This window comes from Amphiprion ocellaris, chromosome 17 (assembly GCF_022539595.1).
Source record: "Amphiprion ocellaris isolate individual 3 ecotype Okinawa chromosome 17, ASM2253959v1, whole genome shotgun sequence".
NCBI lineage: Eukaryota > Metazoa > Chordata > Actinopteri > Pomacentridae > Amphiprion > Amphiprion ocellaris.
In genome coordinates, this window is record NC_072782.1 from 3207230 (window position 1) to 3220835 (window position 13606).

The 13606-nt window shown below is 39.1% G+C and overlaps 1 protein-coding gene across 1 annotated transcript in view; it reads left to right on the forward strand.

Moving 5' to 3' along the window:
• Positions 1-13606, forward strand: part of mmp17a (matrix metallopeptidase 17a) — a 101832-nt gene that overhangs the window by 23392 nt on the left and 64834 nt on the right. Inside the window, exons 2-3 of the mRNA XM_055019488.1 lie at positions 9187-9319; positions 9482-9617. Of these exons, the coding sequence (XP_054875463.1) occupies positions 9187-9319; positions 9482-9617 (269 nt within the window). The remainder of the gene's footprint in view (positions 1-9186; positions 9320-9481; positions 9618-13606) is intronic.

The following is a 13606-nucleotide window of genomic DNA, read 5'->3' on the forward strand; positions in this document are numbered from 1 at the left end:
AGGTAACATCACATATCTTCTGTGGTGGAATTAACACATCATGCCTAATTTTATTGTGATGCCCCATTGGATGCATTCTCAATGCAATCTTATTGGTTTTCATTATAGACAAAAAAAAATCGATAACGATATTGGCCGATATTGCATTTTTATGCTAATATCGGGCCAATAATATCGGTGGTCCAATATTGTAGAATAGAATAGAATAGCTTTATTGTCATCATTCCCTTCTATTCTATTCTATTCTTCTCCCATAATATCGGCCCACTGATATTATCGGTATAAAAACTGGACATTATTGGACATCCCTAGTCTCAAGCTACTGACTTGAGGGCCAGATTTGGCATAAGGCAGACCCACATGTTACGGATGTATTGTTGATTTTTTTTCACTTTTTTTTTCTCAGTCTTTAATTTCATAGCAAGAGCTGCAAAGCTAAAGTTCTATTTTGTTAAGTATTTCAATTTTTCTGCGTGTATTTACATGTACAAATAGACATTTTTCCAGCTTTTTTTGAGCTCCAATTATATTTTATTAAAGGAAGTATTGTAGTTTTCTACCACTACTAGCTCTTTGTAGCAGTGTTTTCACAAGTGGGTCTCTATTTTTATGTTGTTTTGCATGTGCACAGCGGTTTCCTTCCAGTGCATTCATTTTTTTCCCCACTGATCTAAAGGTGTCACTAATATGCCAAGAAATTCAGTTTTCCGTGACAACCGTGTAAGAGTTCTCACAAGGACACTGCACAGGGCAAATTGAAATGTGCTGAAAAGAACTGTCTGGCTTACTAGCATTGGTTTTAGGATTCTTTTTGCCCAAAGTGATTTGAGTTTGAGACAACTGGTACCGTGATGCAGCATATTTCCTAGAAAGTCGATTAAGAAACAGTTAAAAAATGACTAACATGTTTCTTTTTGGCTAATCTAATGAAATAAATACCCAAGATCAAAGCACTTTATCACATTAATGCACAAATCCTGTGAATCCAAAATCCAATCCAATCCAAAAAGACCTGTGGCTTGTTTCTCAAAAGTGCGCTGCATTGATCACAAGTGGTGACACTTTTCATAAATATTTGTAGCTTGCAAATTGCAGATAAATTTCGGAGCCCTGCAGGCCTCTCACATGCCCATGAAAGGGTCACAAGCATTGTGTTTGTTTTAATTAGTGGAACTTTTCTAAATTAATGGAAGCGAAAATGACTCCACTTTACAAATTATGTGAAACAGTCTCCTGCTCGCTGATTTCCAACATGGCTATTTACAACCAAAGAGGCAGCAGCTACCTCAGCACAAACAGGGAAAATGCTGACAGCTGAGAGGTTTCTATTGTCCAACACCATATATCATCATCTAACCCAGCCAACGGACTCATAGCATCCATAACATTGAAAAAGTAAGCATATTATAGACGTGGAGATTTGTTAGAAAGGATGCCGTGAGACAGAGAGTGGGATCGGTGTGGCTAACATGCTGAGGAACGCTGACAGCTCCTGCAGTAGGAGGTACATTAAACGAGCTCGGATCAGGAGGCTGGCTAATTGTACCACTGTGCAGAGCATCAGTGCCGCCGTGGCTCCCATGAAGTATACAGGGACTGATAAATGTCAGCTTATTGACAGTGATGAAGTGTTGTTTAGATTGATTATGGCTGAATCCCAATTGGGACTGTGCCTACATGTTGTGCAGCTGCTGGTTACTGAAATGATGAAGCCAAATGAGGACATGAAACTGCTGCATTATATTGCTCAGCAGCAGAGGTAAACCAAAAAAAAGGCATATTTTATATAAGATCTCTGTGTTCTTCTTCAGAGTTATTCTCTGTAACACATGTTGAAGCTAAAGCCACTAAACCAATAACATTCCATGTAAAGATGGGGTTTTGGTCTTTATTTTCTTGGCAGTGCCAGACTCCACCTAAGTAATTAAAGAGAGGTGGAGCATGAAGGCACTCATCTGTCACTCAAACTCTGCTTAACTATGCATGAGCAAAAGCTTTAAAACAGTTTAAACAGGTGAAAAATTGAGCTCCTGTACAATTGTACTTAATGTAGATAATTAACTGGAGAGACCAAGCTGTAAACAGGTTTATTTCTCTTATAAAGTTGGTCATTTTAGCATTAAGGTCTATGGGGATTGACTCACTTTTGGAGTCAGTCTCCAGTGGCCGTTTGAGGAACTGAAGTTGTCGGTGTTCATCTTTTTCTGCCTGGAAATTCTGAACTAAAAAAGCAACAATCAAAGTTCAAAGATCCTATAGTTCGTAGTAAGAAACTGTTGCATTGCTGTGTTATAAACTGAGAGTTAGTCGCTACCAAAGTTTTGAGACTGAGAAAAGGTTGTTATGTACCAACTCTATACCTCATCAGTTATTAGGTTGACTTCTCCACACCAGCAGAGACTCCAGAAAGTTACTGGTGTCAACCAAGGAACAGTCCAGCAGATAACCACCCATAAAACTGCAAATTTGTATTTTTTACACAAATGAGACACAGCAAGCTAATTAGTTAGCTTTGATTGTGTTTTGTTACCTTTGGATAAACCAGTGCTAGCTATTTCTCCTGTTTTTAGTCTTTGTAATAAACTACCAATCTTCTCATGTAACTCAAGAAAAAATATTATTTCTACCAAATGTCTGAGTTATCTGAGCATAAGCATTAAAAAACTCTGAAAAAGTGCTAGTTGGAACTGTAGCTATTGTAGGGAAGAAATGGGTGAACCAGTCTTTAACCCTTTGATGCGTAGACCACATGAGGAGATACCCATTTTCCATTGGATTTGGGTCACTTTTGACCCAGTTTATGCATCAAAGGGTTAAAATCAATTCAGTTCAGGTTCAGTTCAAGTCTGTTGTATTTGAACAGCACCAAATCACAAGAGCAGTCATTTCAGGGCGCTTCACATCGTAAGGTCAAGACCTAAGAATATCTGAGCAAGGATTTAACAACAGTAGGAAGAAAACAAACTTCCTTTCAGCATAAAGAAACCTCCAGCAGAGCCAGCTTCAGGGAGGACGGCCATCTGCCTCGACTGATCAGGGTGAGGAGAGGAATAAAAGATGAGCAAACAAGTGGACAGTAGACATGGAGGAGGCTGGTAAGGCCAGTAGCTGTAGATTAGAAATGCACTACTGTGCAGCCAGAGAGAGGTTAAGTATTAACATGCAATGGTCCAAAAAATTAGACGATGTTTTTGTAACCCTTTGGCAAACACACAGTGAACGTATACTGGAAGTACTGGATCTGAATTCCTGCTCATACATAATAACAGTGTTTACTCTTCAGATAAAGTTTTTTTCCTTAGTTTTTCTTTGGAAAGGTTTGAACACACTAGTGAATGACAACATGCTCGGACTGAACGGAGTCATTTGAGCAGCAGATAGGCAAAGTGAAACGGACCCCCTGGATCTGAGTTGGGACATGAGGTCAGGACCCCACTTCAGCATGCATTTGCCCTGCTGAAGTCCCTGAATACCAGCTTTAGTGCTGTTGAACTTCAGCTCAGACAGCAGTGGGACTTCAGTGCAGGATGAGATGCAGGTTGCCGGTTTGTTTTTGAATGTGGGACTTTGTGGGGTTACTTTCATTTAGCGCTGAAAACGGCTGTCCCATCATTTAAGTGTGTTACTATCCTTCCTCGAAGCCCCACCATCCCATCATACAGACAGCGGTGACATTTCTGTGTCACTGAAAAGCAGCTTGTTTTCACGCAGCCAAGTGTGTGTCTGTCTTTTATTCCTGTGCATTCAAAGAAGGATTACACAAACAATGGGATGTGACCTGATTATAAAGCAACACCGTGAATTATCTGATCGTTTTGGAAAATTCAGACGTGGAGAGAATGTAAAGTTGTGACTGAGACCTCATTAAACCCAAACTTAATTGTGATGTTCCCTCATGTTAATCACAGTCCATCTCTTTATTTGTTTTATACATTTGTTTAATTAATGCCACGCTGCTAAAACAAATCTTCCTTTAAAACCTTCAATGGTTTCATGAAAAATGGATGCCAGAGAACTTTCCTTAAGTGGTGCAGCACTGCAATAATTTGTAATTGTCTGTTTCAGGACCACTGCTTTTTGACTCATTTTGATTTATTTTCCAAGCTTGCAGATCATTGGCAAATCCCAGCCAGAGACTGAGCTTCCTTTCACTGGCAGAATGTGGTTTAAAGGCCGCCCTGTTGTTACTGACTGTGTGCTGAGATGCTGCTTTATTCAGTCACAGATTTGACGTGCAAACTGATATTAAATTAGAAAAAGTTTTGTGGAAACTAGAGATGTTGTCTCTCCACTAATTTGTTTACTTTAAAACCTTTATCCACTGCCAGACTGGCAGTATAATAACGAGCGTGACTTTAGGTAACAAATGCATTAAATCTAAAAAGAAATCTTTGGATCACCTCAAAGTCTCATGTTGTTTATGGCAGCTTTTACTGCCTTTCTTCCACATATTCTCATTTTCCTGAATAAATTACTATAATAACAGAGTAATAATCACAAACTTTACCTGTCCCTTGGAGCAGTTGGTTGAACTCTGGGATTCTTTGGTTCCAATTCTGGGATAAGAAAAGTAAGAGCCCACGTTTTATGCAGAGCACAACAATCAAAACATCGCTGCAGTTGTTGAGGCAGACAAGTTACAACCGTAGCATCAAAGGCTTTAGAGAAGGTTTCTCATTTGGGATGCAGTGATACAAGAGTGTTAGACATTATGTGTGTGTTTGTGTCTGCGCTTAATCGTGTAACTTAATTAGAGATTAAAGAAGAGACAGTCATCTGTCTGTGCTCTTAGAGTTAATCAGAGATTCAGAGAGGCTGATTTTTCTGTACATGTCAGATTCAGTGTTTTCCCCGCACTCGTTTGTCTCTCTTATCTTTATTTTACTGACAAAGATGCATCATTATTTCCTGGCATATTAAATTTGAGATGCATTTCACATTATTTAAACTCCTCTGTCTTCCTTCTGTGTTTGTGCTGTTGTAATTCTGTTTTTCAGCTGTCACTGTCTGTCCTCGATGAAAGCGAAACGTTGCTCATTTTCCCGTACATGTAATTGTTCTGCTTATCCAGTTATCTTTGATGCTCAGTTTGAACTCGGACAACTTGTGTGCTGCTTTTTAAACGTACACCTGGTGTCACTGATGCACAGAGGTATCCCTGCGTACAATTTAGCAATTTTCCAATCAGTTACTGAACTCATTGGAGGATTTCAGAGTCAAAGATCTTTTATGAACACTGACAAGAAAAACATGTTTTGTTCAATGCTTCAAATGCTTAAACACACACACACACACACACACACACACACACACGCACACACACACACACTCAGTCATTAACAAAAACATATTGGTTTGGAAAATACACTTGACCGTTTTCATGAATCACTATGCTGCAGGAAAAATATCAGAAAAGGTCAAAGACATTGTACAAAAATACCACATTAAAACGATTTAAAGAGTAGTCCTGAAGTGCATGCTGGGAGTCACTTTGTTGTTTGTTTGTTTGTTTAGTTGTCCAACTTTTTGTTTCTGGAGGCGTCTCGCCATCTGCCACAATTCATTAAATTTTTTTCCAGCTGTGCCTTGCTCCCCTATTTTCTTTGTGCATATTTTCACTTTAAATATGCTTAATTTTACTGCAAAATGCACCAAATACTTAAGCAGTACTGACAGTTAATATGTAGTATATATTTGGGACACATTAATTGCATCCAACAGACAAATAGTTTGAATAAAGGCCATTACCATTTGCTTTTGATTGTCTTTCCAAATAAGATTAGCTAACCTGGAAAGGGCTTCATTACCTGTACAATTTTACTGCTAATTATGCTAAATGAAAGACAGCATTGAAAATGTCTCAGAAAATTGCGGCATAACCAACAAGAAAAGCACTCAGAGAGCGTAGTGCTCTGCCAAGGCTGCTCAGTCGTCGTATGATTTCTGACGGATGAAATCTTTAATAAAAAATGACCTTACGTTGAGCACAAGCATGTGTTGTTGCCTGTATACGTTATGTACGGATACTGAATCACATGACCTGAATATGTGGCGGAATTGATGGGATTCAGGAACACCCCCACAATTTATTCAGTTGTTCATTGTATGGTTTTGGACGGACAAGTTGACCTCATAAAATAAGTGTGCTCTCTAAATGTTGTCAAAATTTGTCAAAAATGACCAAAAATATGTGCAAAATTGCTAGACATTGCTTAAATTTGTGCAGAACTTGCTCAGAAAATTCTCACAGTGATATGGAAATCTTTTACAAATAGATCCAGACTATAAGCTGCATCACTGCCAAAATTTAATCACTTGGCCCTTGTGTCATTTCTGACCTTCCCTGAAAATTTCATCCAAATCCATTTTTGAGTAAAGTTGCTAACAGACACACGTACGCAAAGATACAAAGCTAAAAATCGCAGTTAAATTGTTAAGAACTGATTAGTTTTAAATGCTAAACAACTTATGGAGAGATTGTGTTTTGGGTTAAGAGGCCAGAGTTCCTTTTTCATCTGGACTAATAAACAGGCAGTGAAGGTTATAGTATAGTCATGGTTAAAAGAAACAACCCTGACTTTCTGTCTGAAACAGATAGAAAACATGTCCTGACATGGTGAAGCCTGTTTTTCCAACCCATCCGTCCAAAAATGAATGGTCGCTACACTCTTTGTGGCTCTATTCCTCTTTTCATATTTACTGCAGCTACTACATGGTTTCGATTGTGATCATATGTTACTTTAAGGCATTACCTGAAAGTGCTTATGCTGCCTCAGTACATGATAAAAGTTACCATATATTAGGGCTGGGCGATATGGCCTAAAAAAAAAATCTCAGATTTTTTCACAAAAAATCCCGATTCACGATTTATCCGATTTTTTTTTTTTTACCCCCTACCTAATCTCTGCACAGCGGAGTCCAGTCTACTTTATGCAAATGAGCTGCAGCCCTCTCCAGGTAAACACACCGGATTGCAGCTGGAAATGCGCTGCATGTGGCATGCTGGTCCGGTTGCAGTGCGTTTCCAGCTGTGATCTGGTGTGTTTACCTGGAGAGGGCTGCACTCTGAACTACGGGAGCCCAGCGGGAAGGCGTTGGTGGCGGATGTTGATGAGAAAATCGATTTTCATATAAACAAATCGACATTAAGTACGAACTCGAATTAATCGATAAAATCGATTTATCACCCAGCCCTACCATATATCATAAAAAGCCTCTTGCACACAGCCCTCTGTAGCTGCTTTCTGGAGGTTTAAGAAGGAGAATCTTGTCATCACTTATGTTGTCATGGAATCAATTTAACTCTTTGAAATTCTTTGACCTCTTCCACTTACCTTCGACATTACAGTTTGGAACTTTTTTCAGGATATTGTTGCTGTTTGTCATCCTCTGTGGTGTTGCAGAGGGTCAGTTTAATTCCCTCTGTAAACTTTATTTCCCCCCTCAAACCCACAGAACAGATGGCAAAGCCAAGGATGAGGAGGCAAATAATCAAACAGCAGAGTGCTTCACTAAAGCTAAGTCACTCAGTTAATGGGATTTTCCCAGTGTTGTCAGTGCAGACGGGATGCCTGGGTATCGATCTGTGTCACTCACCTCTGATGAGAGCTGATCAAAAACCTATTTAAATCCTGCCATCTCTTATTGCCTGTCAGATCATGAGGATGGAGGAGGGTTTAGTGGAGCTGAAACAAATGAAGAGAAGAGAAAAAAAGAAACAAGACAAAGAAAGACCTTAAGTTTGAAAAGGTAAAGGGGAAAAAGCAGCTTGCAAGTTGTTGCTCAGATGCTTAAATTAGTCAGATCTTATGTTCCAAAGCCAATCAGTGCAATCAGAAAATTTCAATACACACCAATAATCACCATCAGGGGTGTCAAACTCATTTTAGTTCAGGTTCCACATTCAGCCCAGTGTGATCTCCAGTGGACCAGACCAGTAAAATCACAGCATAATAACCTATAAATAACCACAACTCCATTTTTTCCCCTTTGTTTTAGTGCAGTATTTCTCACTTTTAAGTAGTTTTTTTTTTTTTTTTTTTTTTTTTTACAAAACATTATGAACAACCTGAAATCTCTGAAGAAAAATAAATTCAATTTCAACAACATTCAGCCTCAGTTTATCATTTACAGCTTCCAGATGAAAGAGTGTCTACAAAGGAACACAGCATTTAGTCGCAGCTATCTGGAACTGAACGATATAATATTTTACTTTTTGATCAAAATGACTAAAATCAGACAAAAAAAGAACAACAGCAAAAACAAAAAAAATTACAAAAATGAAACACAAAATGACAAATAATGAGACAGACAACATAAAACAAAACAAAAAAGACAAAAAAATTGACAAAAAAGAAACAAAACATCAAAAAATATACAAACAACACAAGTGAGACAAAACCCCCCCACAAAATGACAAAAACGATGCTCACAACAGCAAATAGTCAAACACAGAATGACAAAAATTAGACAAAAAACACAAGTGAGACAAAAAGGAAACACAAAACGACAAAAACGAGAAACAATACGACAAAAACACGAGACAGACGACAAATTTCTGACAAAAAAAGACGAAAAACAAAGACAAAATATTACAAGAATGAGACACGAAATGACAAAAGAACAATGAGAAATCTAGTATTTTACTTTATGATCAAAGCAACTTGTCATGGTCTAGAAATGATTTTAAATTTATAGTTTTACGAATTTACAATCTGCAGTTAATGTCTTCTCTGTAATTTTTACACTTTGAGGGCCGGATTGGACCCTCTGGAGGACCGCTTTTGGCCCACGGGCCTCATGTTGGACACCCCTGCTCTATATCCTCATAGTCATGGTGTTGAGTTTATATTTGCCAAGATCTGGTTGTGAAACAAACTTTTTCACAGCACAAATGAGAATGTGAATGACGCTAGTGGCTGAGAAAGACTACTACAATCACCGCGTCTCTATTTTGAACCATTGTTTACACAGATCTAGTAGAACACCTACAGCTGCACGCACTAAAATAACTCCTTACATGCTCTACCTTGGGAAACATCAGTTTGGGATGTATATGTGTGCAGAGAAACAGTATCCACAGACAGTAAACACGAACAGGTGTCCAACCTTCTCAGCAGCATTCTTGAAGTCCTCCAGATGCCTCGAATGAACCCTTTTGAACTCTGTCTACTGTTTCCTCTCCAGGACTGGCTGAGTAAGTTCGGCTACCTCCCTCCTCCTGACCCGGTGACCGGCCAGCTTCAGACCAAGGAGGCCCTCACTAAGGCCATCAAAGCCATGCAGAAGTTTGGAGGGCTGAAGGAGACCGGGATTTTAGGTATGTGGCCAGTCGTGTGTGAGAGAGCTGTTACTGTTGCTAATTGTCTGTAAAATCCACTGAAGCACTGATAATATAAAGCAATCCAATCACAAAAAGCAAATTTCCATAGAGTAGAATCAGCAGCACTCTGACTTAATCAAACTCTCCTCTCTCCTTCAGACCAAGCCACCCTGGGTCTAATGAAAACACCCAGATGTTCTCTGCCAGATGTGTCTGAGGCTGAGGGGACGACGGGGCGCAGGAAACGAAGCCTGACTCCGCAGAACAAATGGAATAAAAGACATCTGTCCTGGAGGTAGGAAACAACAAAATCTGAGGCTGCCTGTGTTGATGCCACTGTAGTGCTGGAACGAACATATCAATCCTGTTTGAAGGTTTGAAGGGCTTCTTATCCTGCAAGTAATTGCAGAAATCCAACAGATGGAATTGTATTTTCAAAGTTCCAAGAGACCAGCGTGCATTTCTGTCAGAAAACTTCACCAAATCTAATATTTCTCTTTTTTTTAGTTGTTTTTTTGGCCTTTATTACAGTGCACAGTGAAGACAGAGACAGGAAATGAAGAGAGTTGGGACTATAGCCCTTTTTTGTGGGTCGCCCGCTCAACCTGTAGAGCTACAAGAGCACCCAAATCATAATGGTTAGATAGATAAGTAGGTACTTTATTCGTCCTGAGAGTAATTCAAGTGTGCAGCAGGACAGACAGGTTAGTAACATAAACATTAAAGGTTAGTATATACTCGTACTTCTAAATTATTTAATTCTAAATGACATAATTCTAAATGTTTTGTGTAGAAATTCACTAAAAAGGAAGTGTTTGCAGTAAACAGATTCTGTAAAATTCTAATCTGGAGCCAATAGGGACTCAACTGTGAGCAAAAGTCAGACTCTTTGGCTGAACTGGGCTGAACTGCAGGATGTGTATGTGGAGCCACCATTTATTTCTAGCACTGATAACACCTGTGGGCACTTGGAGAAATGTGCACATTGATTCCATCCATCCATCCATCCATCTATCCATCCATCCATCCATCCATCCATCCATCCACCCATCCATCCATCCATCCATCCATCCATCCATCCACCCATCCATCCATCCATCTATATGCTGCTTAGTCCTCATTAGGGTCATGGGGGGCTGGAGTCTATCCCAGCTGACTTCAGGTGAAGGCAGGGGACACCAGTCTATCACAGGGCTACACTCAGAAACACTCAATCACACTCACATTCACACCTACAGACAATTTAGAATCACCATTTAACCTCAGCATGTTTCTGGACTGTGGGAGGAAGCCAGAGAACCCAGAGAAAACCCACCCATGCACAGGGAGAACATGCAAACTCCATGTAGAAAGATCCCAGGAAGGCCGGGACGCAAACCGGGGATCTTCTTGTGGTTAGCGAAAGTGCTAACCACCAAGCCAGCGTGTAGCCCACATTGATTCCAACATTTCCAAAGTTGTGACAATAAATAAATACATTTAACATTCATGTTCTTATGATTTATTCACTTATTTTCTTACTGATATACTGGAGTCCCCTCTGTTTCCATGGAGGTGCAGAAGTTTAGATTGCAGGATCAAAAAACACCAAGAAACTAGTTAGGGTTCAGACAGTGAACATCAATAGGTGTAGTACTTTACATTATTTGCTACTGCTACTACATATGATAAGATGGTGTGGAGATATGTATCCACGGAACGCGTATAGTGATTATTATAAGCATTATTTTGGTCCACTTTTCAGTCTGTGTTGCCAAAACATGAGTGCCATCCTTCATTTTAAACATATGGTGCCACTTCTAAGACTAAGACTTATTTATGTTTCAGCATAATGAATTGTTTTTAATGAGATCAGTACATAAAGTCTGCTGCAGCTCTTTCCAGATTCAGTCCAGTATCACTGCGATGCGTCTGCAATAAGTCGGCAAAAATCCAACGTTTCCCTCCATCTGTACATCCTTTGATATATGAGAGATCTCTTCTTCCAGCTACAAATCTTCTGCTGTCCAGATCAATTTTGGCTCGGAAGAAGGGCATTTCGTGAAAGAGGTATTCTGATTAGAGAGAGGCCTTCAACAAACAACAAACAAGTCTGTCCGCTCAGAAGATGTACACAGATTCCTCAGGACTCCTCATTAAATTTTTACAATAAAGTGTTCCCTTGGTATTGCAGCAAGGTGAAGAAAGTTCATGAAAAGATTTTATATGCTCTCATTACACCCACAAACAGAACACTGAATGGTTTAGTCATGCAGCACTGCAGTAATTAAAAGAACAGTCCAATGAAAATTAGTCTTATATCAGTTTAACTCTTGTTCTTCTTCAATTGATTTCTTAATTACAGTCGATTCAAATGGTGACCCTGAGTCACTGCAGAAACACAATGCAGTCAATACCACAGAAACTCCTGCAGGACAATCAACCTTTATTGACATCCAAATGCATGTACATTTCAAACTGTGGGAACTTTAGCTGTCATTGAAAACTACTGCAAAACTGTACTCATTTTCTAGTCATGTAATGTTGCATTAACAGTAAGAAGCTCCAACAAAAGTGGGGAAAGTTTTTGTCAACCACGTAACTGTAAGAGGTTTTTTGCATCTGTATTGTTTTTTTACTGCAGTATAAAGTCCTGCACCTGTATGGAAACAGAGCAGCGACGACTAGAAGCTGAGAGAACCCAAAAAAATATTATTTTAATGCTACAAAACCATAAAAAAGCAAAACTAAAGCTGGATTCCATTGATTAAGTGTTTTAGAATAATTGAAAAAGTCTGAAATCATTTTCAACATTTCTCCAGCTGGTGACTTTACACACTATTGATATTTTACTACTCACATTTTAATTTGTGTCCACATATAGTCAGACTAAACACAGCCTGCAGTTCATCCCAGTGCAACTGAAACCTCATTTTACCAGCCGGTGCTCCAGTACTGATGGGTTCACAAGTTACTGAGTTTTTAATTAGTTTTTTTTAACAGAATCTTGGCTTTTTTTCACTTGGACATATAGAATAAAATTATTTATTAAAATATCCCAGTTGTAAGCTTATATTTAATACATTTTCCGAATAAAACGGCGCTTCATAGATGAGTAGTTCAAGGGCTATGAGAACGTTTAACATCCATTCTTTCTGTTTTTACAGTTTCTGACTGATAAATGTGTGATTATTGTAGATTTTTAACTTGCTGGTGAGTTTTTCACATCAGAGCTTTAAAAGAGAGGATACTTTGGAACAGAGAACATGCAGACCCACAGCAGTGGACAACACTGCAGTAGTACTTTAAAAGTTTTTATAGCTTAAATGTTTTTCTTGCAGCAACTCTGGAGGAAGTTTAAGAGATTTCTATTGATGTTTAGAAACACACTGAATCCAACCTGATCAAAGCTGCCTTTCTTTGCGAGAAGTGAGCTGCAAACTTTTCAGAGCAGCCCTTCAAGCTGTTACTACTTGTTTAAGTCTGGTGTCACAGCACAGGTAGTGAAGGAGAGATGATTTATTGGTACATTGTAAATAACATTAAACTTTATGACAGCACCAGATACAACTCAGACCCCTGTGAGCTCAGCGCAGCACTGCTGGTGGATCGTTGTGTTTTTGGTTTTTTTTACTGCAGTGTCATTTCACTTGAGCTTGGAGGGAGCAGGGACCTGAAATGTTGGTTTTTATTTAGAAATGTTTCTAAATGCTTCAGGGATGAGCGTTATCATTGACCTCAACAAAGGTATACTTTCTACTTTTCCTACTCTTTACTTCTTTGTATTAGATCTGCCTTCTTGATGTTTGAATCGATAGCAAACAACCAAATGACAAGATTTATGATGGAGTATTCATACAGGGCAGGGGTGTCAGATATATGCGCCGTTTTTTATAAGGAAACCTCTGGTCAGTGGGCTCAAGCATCTCCTGCACAGCACACTAAAAAGGAAGCAGCACGTTCATTAGGATGTAATACTAACACTCTCCTCTAAATAATAAAAGCATTAAATATATGTCAACACACTCCAGTAAACATCTGAATAGATCATACTGTACATATACTCATAAAATAAACAAAAGAACATGAAGAAAACAACCATTTCTGAGCTCGTGCCGTGCTCCACAACCTAGCTTATGCACGCCTCTCAGGAACTGACAGTGTGGCACCAACACCAGTTACACACTATAGCTCCAGAGAGGGCGCTACTGAGCCAACAACAATACATGAAATCCAAATTACAGCAAGTGGAATTATTTACCACATATACACTGTTATACATGGGCCAAAAGCAGCCGCCAGAGG